Source organism: Drosophila eugracilis, unplaced genomic scaffold, assembly GCF_018153835.1.
Source record: "Drosophila eugracilis isolate 14026-0451.02 unplaced genomic scaffold, ASM1815383v1 contig_1374, whole genome shotgun sequence".
NCBI lineage: Eukaryota > Metazoa > Arthropoda > Insecta > Diptera > Drosophilidae > Drosophila > Drosophila eugracilis.
In genome coordinates this window covers 24,222-33,003 of record NW_024572177.1, presented here as the reverse complement: position 1 = coordinate 33,003, position 8,782 = coordinate 24,222, and the positions used below count along the sequence as shown (strand labels likewise).

The 8,782-nt window shown below is 40.9% G+C and overlaps 1 protein-coding gene across 1 annotated transcript; it reads left to right on the top strand.

The window, feature by feature from the left end:
- Nucleotides 1–834: 834 nt before the first annotated feature.
- Nucleotides 835–7,094, top strand: LOC108103277 (kelch-like protein 10). The gene is made up of 6 exons (XM_017208688.2): nt 835–969; nt 1,043–1,346; nt 1,399–1,680; nt 1,763–2,027; nt 6,772–6,997; nt 7,052–7,094. Exons 2-5 carry the CDS (start codon nt 1,111–1,113, stop codon nt 6,775–6,777), a joined length of 789 nt encoding a protein of 262 aa, XP_017064177.1. The 5' UTR covers nt 835–969; nt 1,043–1,110; the 3' UTR covers nt 6,778–6,997; nt 7,052–7,094.
- The last annotated feature ends 1,688 nt before the right edge of the window (nt 7,095–8,782 follow it).

Here is an 8,782-nt window from a genome sequence, read left to right as displayed (position 1 = left end):
GGAAACAATCTAGTGTCACCCCAATGTGTGGACTTGAATATAATTGAAAATGTGTGGTCGATAATATGGAAAAAGATGCAATTGAACTAACTCCAAACCTTGTTGGATTCCGTACCAAATCTCTTCAAAAGGTCATAGACACAAAAGGAGGATATATATGTTGACCTCTGTTGCTCGCTCGACGATTTTGCATCGTCGCTGCCTCACGTTGCTCTTGTGACTGAGAAGCACGAACCAGTCGAACCATACTAACGCGGCACTTTCCTTTTTCCCTCTCCGCCTCATTCAGTCACCAAACGAAATACAATTTTTTTGTTTTGTTTTGTTTTTTTTCTTGAACATTTCCGACCACTTGCACTGGTATTCACTCTTTGTAACTTCTGTTTAAATTTAATATTTAATTTGGCATTTGATGGGTCAGTAATAAGAGTGCTGAATATATAAATATAACTGCAATACAAGTAAAAACCAAAACAAAAACGTCACTGAATATGTTGAATATATGTATTTCTTTATTTCTGTTACTAAATGCTATAAGTCGATTTTAGCATCCCTGTTTGAATGATTTATCTACGTACGACGATTTTAGTAGATATCCTATGTTCTTTTTCCTGGCTCTAAGCTACCTCCTTACCAAGCCATATTGGTAAAGCCGTTCTTATAAATATATAGATACATTTAAGACAGGATTTGAGAGTATACATACTTACATTTGTAGATAGCCTAGTTTCAGAACTCATTTGCCAGCATAAAGCTGTCATTGCTTAAAACCGTAGTTATCAGAATAATAGATTTTAAACGCAGTTTTGAGTTTGGGGGTCTTACTGGCTTACATACAATATATAAATATATAAAAAGCTGTCATGCTGTTTATAAAATATCGGGCATTATTTATTTTTCTTAATTAAAATAGGGAGTCTTTTCTCCTTCGCAGAAATAAAAAGAAAACAGCAAAACATTTTTTACAAGGTGAGCACCATAGCATCAGATCGAACCTAAAATATCCATTTAAAAACTAAATTTTCACCTTAATCAACATCAGAGATCAATACCACGAAGTGGTTCAACTGCTATCTTGAAATTTACCTTCCCCCGATTTTAATAAACTTGATGGAGCTTAATACGGGCGACAGATATCCGGAGGACGATGTTCTCGGGCCCGCAAACACCACTGTTGTCTTTAAAGAATCCAATAAGAATTTGCTGGCCACCGTAAGCGATGAAGCTCTTAACACGTTAAATGAACTGCGCGAGGCGAATCTCCTGTGCGATGCCCAGATTTTGGTGGGGGATCAGATATTTAATGTACACCGCGCAATAATGTGTTCATGCAGCTCTTACTTTCGGTAAGTTCTTAATTAAACGCACATACTTTCTGCTGCCACATATCCCCGCCAGGGCTCAGTTTACTGGGTTTAGTGCTGACATTAGCGGATGCGCTGGGTCTAGTTCAGTTGAGCAGAAATGCGTTATCCACATCCCTGGCATAAACGCATGCATAATGAATTGTGTGATTCAATACGCCTACCTGCGTCAAACCAACATATCCGAGAACAATGTGCACGAACTTCTTATCTGCGCGGACTACGTTGGAATGGTTGGTTTAGTCAAGCAGTGCACTGACTACCTTAGCCGTTCCCTTACTCCCGAGAACTGTGTCAGTATAATGGGATATGCAAGGTAAGTTAAAAAGAAAAGCTAAATTTCGCTCATCATCATATAGTTGTTTTGATTTTTATAATGAAACCCCGTTTTCCGCCAGATTCCGATTCCTTAAGGACCTTTACCTAAAGGCTCGCAATTTCACGCTAAGGTTCTTTACGGAAGTGGCAAACTGCAATACTGACATTCTTGATATGAACGTAAAGGACTTTTACAGTATAATAAGCGACGATGAGCTAAACACCCGGGAAGAAGACCATGTGTGGAAACTGTGCGTAAAATGGATCGACTGGAAGCCGGAAGACCGCAAACAGCACGTTGTGCATCTTATGACTGGCGTTCGACTGGGACTGATGACTCCAAAGGTTGGTAACAGTTAAAAATAATTCTTGCAGCAAAAACACATTTCTCCAACTAAGTTGAATACTGGTATTCGGCTATGGGTAGCTAGTCTCATATAAATCATAGATGTATTTTTAAACAAGTTATAGTCTGAAAAATTAAATTGAAAATCACTAAGATATTAATTAGAAATAATGTGTTAATGCTACATTACATCCGCTACATCCGTTTTGCATATATTATTAAGGTTACCATAATTAACACACTTATAATCAAAGATGTATGATCACATATCAGATGCACATTTAACCCTTTTAACTATATATGACTTTCTTTTACGTGTGCTAATTCCTTTTTTAGTCTTTTTTTTTATAATTATGTACATATGTATGTATGTGTACATATGTACATTTACCAGCTGATCTGGTAAAAGAGTTGGAGGGCTTAATTGACTGGCTGATATCAGCCTGTAATGAGAAAAAACGTTAGTTAAGGAGATACAAATAGACCTAAGCAGAAAGCTAGAAACCGACTTCCTAAGGGTACAGATAAGCGTGTGTTTACGCAAGCAACGCCAAGCCTCGCTTCCTATAGCCATGTATTCAGGGAAATGGCGGTGGCCACTCCAGGTGGCCAAAAAAGAGCCAGGGTAGGACAGCCAGTCCCGAAGAACACTAGGAAATATATGGCCATTATTAGACTGGCGCAGCAAGCTGCAAAACAGCTCCTGGCGGCAGGCAAAATTAAGGTGGGCTGGTCGAGCTGCCGTGTAAAAGTGCGTGTGGCAGAAAGACTCTGCTACAAATGCTTGGAGTTCGGACACATAGCGATAAGGTGAAGAAGCGAGGTAGGCCGCAGCGGCTGTAGTGTGAAATGCAAGAAACCGGGTCATATGGTGGCAAACTGCTCAAGTGGGTCCAAGTGGTTCCTATGAGGCAAAGCGAAGAGGATACAGGTTACCCATATAGAAAGAAGCAGTAGATGCCCCATGAGCAGGAAACAAACAGCAAAGTGAGGATCATGCAAGTAAACGTGAACCATTGCTAGGCAGCAAATGTAATTTTAAGTCAGACCACGCTCGACTTAAAGGCTGATGTAGCGCTAATCAGCGAGCCGCGTAAATGGACAACAGGACCGGCCTATTCCTTGGATGCTAAAAAATCGGAAGCTATCCCCTGACGGTAGGGAAAACAGGACCAGAAAAAAAGCTGGCCACCTCGCTTCCTCCAAAGATCAGTACTGGTGAATGCTGTTAGCCTGCTTTTTGGAGTGTCACAGTGGCTGAAACGCTAGAGGACGTAGAGTACCTCGTAAACTTAACGGTGACCATCATAAAGTAGTGCCTTTCAACGGTCGGCTTTGACATAGCACGCCACAAAACAAAGGCAGTCCTCATATCGAGCCGTAAACTGGTGGAGACAGCCACCATTCAGGTTGGATTTATCTCGATTAAACCGTCAAGAGCAATCAAAAACCTGGGAGCTATGATGAATACCAGACTGTCCTTAATGGAGCACCTCGCAGAAGCAAGCAATAAAGCTTCCAACGGTGCTATAGCGCTGTCAAGAATCATGCTGAACGCCAGAGGACCAAAACAAGGACGCAGGCTACTCTTACAATCTTTGTGCAAGGCAACTATGTTGTACGCGGCCCCCATATGGGCGAATGCAGTCAGCACCGCATCGTACAGGAAGGGTATGGAGGCAACATACAGACTCTGTGCCCTTAGAGTATGCAGCGGGTTCCGGACAATATCAGAAGGTGAATCGCTAGTCATTTTCTGCGGAAAATAATCAGCGACTGACATTATGTCTAGCCTCTCTAGGTTTATATTACATTGCGCTACTAAAATCTTATCGTTCGTGCGAGCTATGCCATTTGTCCTTCGTGCTAATATTCCATTTTCTGGCAACGTGACTAATATCATTTTGTGGCTTTGAGTGGTCTTAACTCACATGCTAAGTCATTGACACTCTCCATGGCACTATGTTAAATTTGATCCGTTTTTGAACCAAATTTTTCTCTACGGGTTTCTTGTATAATTACGGTTATTACTATAGAAAGGTTTTTTTTAGGAAAGACGGCGTGTCAACGCCCCCCTCCGACCACAGAAACCGTAGGAAAAACGAATATTTAACGCAATTTTCAAGTTAGGAAATGTCAGAATGAATGTTTAAGTTCAAATGTGTCCTGCAAATTTGGATGGGATCAATATCGGATACTAAATATAGAAGTTATTATTATTTTATGCATTCATTTTCAACCTCATCATTGTCATAAATTTTTTTATTTTTTTGAAAAAAATATCTATTGTCGTCTTCCCTTACGTTGCAATCACCGGTGGACATTCACCGTTTCAATTTGAACCTTTTTTTAAACCCTTTGGAAAGTTCAACTTTCTTTCCAAAAGTGACAAGGGGACATCAATTGCTTAATATACAAGTTTTTAGAAAAATACGAACGAAATACACAAACTATTAGGATAAACACATAGTACTAACCTGAAGAATCAAAAATCATTATACCTTTACTCGTAGAGTAAAAGGGTATACTAGATTCGTTGAAAAGTATGTAACCGATAGAAGGAAGCGATTCCGACCCTACAAAGTATATATATTCTTGATCAGGATAAATAGCAAAGTCAATTGAGCCATGTCCGTCTGTCCGTCCGTCCGTCCGTCCTTGAACGCTGAGATCTTAGGAACTATAGCAGATACAAAGTTGAGATTAAGCATGAAGATTCTTGAGGTCCCGGGACAGCGCAAGTTTATCGCCCACAAATCGCGATAAACTAAAATCGCTGAAATCTCGAAAACTATTAGAGCTAGAATGTTGAAATTCAGTATGTATAAACTTTGGATGCCAGCGCATCTTTTAGTAGTACTATCATCTGGCCACACCCACCCATATGCCCTCCAAGCTCAAAAGACGCTTTTCGCATTTTCAAGAAAACCTGATATCTCGGTATCTATAAGTGATAGAAAGTTCGGATTACGCATGTAAATTTTTATGATGCCCCAAATGCGAATTGTTTTTTATCCATCTAGCCACGCCCACCCTGACTCCCACAAAAGCCAAAAAATCAAAAATACAAAAATCTCAAAAAGTAAAAAAACTAGATAGTTAGGCTTAAAAACACGTATTTTAGGGATGCCGCTGCAACTTTCCACGAGTTTTCATCCGGCCACGCCTTCTAAAGCCCACAAACCGCGAAACACTGTGGCGTCTATAATTATATTATGAATGCTTCGTTTGACCTTGTATAACTTCTTTCTGTTAATATCTATCGATTTACAAAAGATTTCTTAAATCGGAACATATATATCGCTACTTATGAAGAAATTTAGGTTATTATGCCTCACATGGCTTGTGACGTCACTAGCAATTACTCAACATGCTTTCTCCGACAATAGGTGGCACTTGGGTAATTTTCAATAGCAAAATGAATATTTTCAAATTGTGTAATATAGTAACGGTTATCTTATAGATACATATATTACAGATATGCCAATTTGAAATTGGACCACAAAGTAATCATTTAAAACAGCATGTGGTGTTCACTTGCACTAAGCTGTTAAGTTACCATTTTAGGTATGTAACTTAGCAGTTTGATAATTTTCTAAAATGGTAAGATTGATAAACAGGAAATTTTCATACTCGCGAAAAATGAGTTTTGGCCACGGAAACTTTTGCTTTTCGGTAGGCACATTGGCCAATAGCGATCGCCCTATTCTTGCGTGTGTGCAAGATCAGCGTTTTCTAGGCCAGCGGTGTCGGAGACTGTTGCTCATAGATGTCCCTATAGTTACTTAGTGTTTCAAAAATAAAGGTATATTTAAGTCCGTTTCCATAGTACATATATCAATAAAATACCTTAAAGTTAAGAATATTTGTAAAGCATCATGGTTTATCCTTTTGTACGATGGAATGCCTAAAGGTTCACTACTAAAAAAATGAGTTTAGTGTCGTTAGAAAGCAATGCCTTTGTAAGTTACAAACTGTAGCTTTTCATTAAAACTCTTAAAAATAAAATTCCACGCCTCCGCACACAAGCATACATGAGCACAGACCTGAAGGTTGAGGTGACTTTGCACCTCCGCGCATAATCAGACAAGAGCGCACACTTGACGGTAAGGGTGAATTAAATCTTAAGCAATTTGAAATGGGTATGCATTAATCGTATACAAATGTTGACTTTAAGAATATGTATAAAAAGATTGACCATAGTCCGCAGAACCATCGGACATCGTTCCTATCGATTGGACATCAAACAGTGAACAAACTGTTAAACAGTGATTGTGAACGAAGTTGATGTCCATAGAAACCATGAAATGGTATATGAATCTGTAGCCTTCTTTTCTGACCAGTATTTCCCACACACCGATATTTTCACTGAACTATCATGCGTCATTCTCTTCAGCCATTAATATGTTCGTCAGCATTGTCTTCCGTATCCTTCTAATACCATATGCCAGGCGTCCGGAGATCCTATGTACATGTCGGAGAATTACAGTCATCAGCCTGCGGGTCGTCATTGTTGGTCACTTGATTGTTAAAGTTCTGGTATTTCGTACCCAGTTCTGTCAGATACAGCGAGGCTTTGTTGCCAATTTTGCTAATTATTATCTCACGCCACGCCAATTACTAGAAGAAATAAAAAAAAGAGAAAAAGACCAGATCTATAAACGCATGAAGACACAGCCTCAGTTCACACATATGCTCCATTTTTACCAAAATTAGTAACTACCAGCACACCCCATCCTTAAGGGTTAAAGTCACATGCCTATCAAAATGGTGAATTACATCCTCTCCGAAATATACTCAAAACATACTGGCCAACATACCCCAGGAAAGTTCCAGACCTAACAGACTTTGCGGTGACAAAAACATTCCCCGCAATTTAATAAGCGCCAAAGCGCTTTCGGACCTGTCGTCAGACCATTCGCAAGTGCAAATAGCTCTGCTTCAAAGCTAACTGGTTAAAATACAAAAAGTATGTACGCTCACTCATCAAATTTAACCATAAATTTAACTTCGCGTCTTCCAGCCAAACCCCGCCACTTGTTCAGTTGTCCTACCACAAATCGAATCTGAATATATTTCCCTACCAATATGGTTTCTGCCAAAGGAGATCTCGAAAGTCATTGGGGAACTGAAACAGAAAAAGGCCCCTGGCGGTGACCAACTAATACCAAAATGTTAATCGAACTTTAAAATTCTGCCATTAAGGTTATTTGTAAGCTCTTCAATGGGATAATGACACTCGGCTACTATCCAAAAAAAATGGAAAAAATCTATTATCATTATGATACTGAGGGCCGGAAAAAACCATACAATTTCGTCATCGTACAGACCAATCAGTTTGTTATCGTGTCTGTCTAAGTTGTTCGAAAAATGCATTTTAACTCGCATAATACCATATCTAGAAGCACACAATGTTATCCCTGCTCATCAATGTGGCTTTCGTCAAATCCATGGAACAATGGAACATCCAATGCAAAATACAACATCTAAAACTAAAAGCCAACAGACCCCACTGGATTTTTAACGCCCGTTCGCCCCTGCGTCGTACAAGGTTTTGCTCTACACCTCCATCCTCAAGCCCATCTGCACATATGGCTCCCAGCTATGGGGGAACCAGCAGAACAAACATAGACATTATACAGCGCGTTCAATCGAAAAACCTCCGAATTATCACTGGGGCACAATGGTACATTTGCAATCAAAAACTTCTGCTACAATGAAAAACGCTCTGTGCACCCCACTCGCCTCGCAAGAATCTTGACTTGGGTTCCCAGCCGATCCCGTCTACACTGCAACGACCTGCATATTACTGTAAGTTAGCATTTGTCAGTCTGTCAGTCTGTCAGTCTGTCAGTCTGTCAGTCTGTCAGTCTGTCAGTCTGTCAGTCTGTCAGTCTGTCAGTCTGTCAGTCTGTCAGTCTGTCAGTCTGTCAGTCTGTCAGTCTGTCAGTCTGTCAGTCTGTCAGTCTGTCAGTCTGTCAGTCTGTCAGTCTGTCAGTCTGTCAGTCTGTCAGTCTGTCAGTCTGTCAGTCTGTCAGTCTGTCAGTCTGTCAGTCTGTCAGTCTGTCAGTCTGTCAGTCTGTCAGTCTGTCAGGCTGTCAGTCTGTCAGTCTGTCAGTCTGTCAGTCTGTCAGTCTGTCAGTCTGTCAGTCTGTCAGTCTGTCAGTCTGTCAGTCTGTCAGTCTGTCAGTCTGTCAGTCTGTCAGTCTGTCAGTCTGTCAGTCTGTCAGTCTGTCAGTCTGTCAGTCTGTCAGTCTGTCAGTCTGTCAGTCTGTCAGTCTGTCAGTCTGTCAGTCTGTCAGTCTGTCAGTCTGTCAGTCTGTCAGTCTGTCAGTCTGTCAGTCTGTCAGTCTGTCAGTCTGTCAGTCTGTCAGTCTGTCCGTCTGTCAGTCTGTCAGTCTGTCAGTCTGTCAGTCTGTCAGTCTGTCAGTCTGTCAGTCTGTCAGTCTGTCAGTCTGTCAGTCTGTCAGTCTGTCAGTCTGTCAGTCTGTCAGTCTGTCAGTCTGTCAGTCAGTCTGTCAGTCTGTCAGTCTGTCAGTCTGTCAGTCTGTCAGTCTGTCAGTCTGTCAGTCTGTCAGTCTGTCAGTCTGTCAGTCTGTCTGTCTGTCAGTCTGTCAGTCTGTCAGTCTGTCAGTCTGTCAGTCTGTCAGTCTGTCAGTCTGTCAGTCTGTCAGTCTGTCAGTCTGTCAGTCTGTCAGTCTGTCAGTCTGTCAGTCTGTCAGTCTGTCAGTCTGTCAGTCTGTCAGTCTGTCTG

Bases quoted from the DNA above. Each gene is read 5' to 3' on its own strand.
- LOC108103277 (XM_017208688.2), top strand. From the start codon at position 1,111: ATGGAGCTTAATACGGGCGACAGATATCCGGAGGACGATGTTCTCGGG. The intron at 1,347-1,398 runs GTAAGTTCTTAA...TATCCCCGCCAG, and splicing joins TCATGCAGCTCTTACTTTCG to GGCTCAGTTTACTGGGTTTA. The intron at 1,681-1,762 runs GTAAGTTAAAAA...GTTTTCCGCCAG, and splicing joins AGTATAATGGGATATGCAAG to ATTCCGATTCCTTAAGGACC.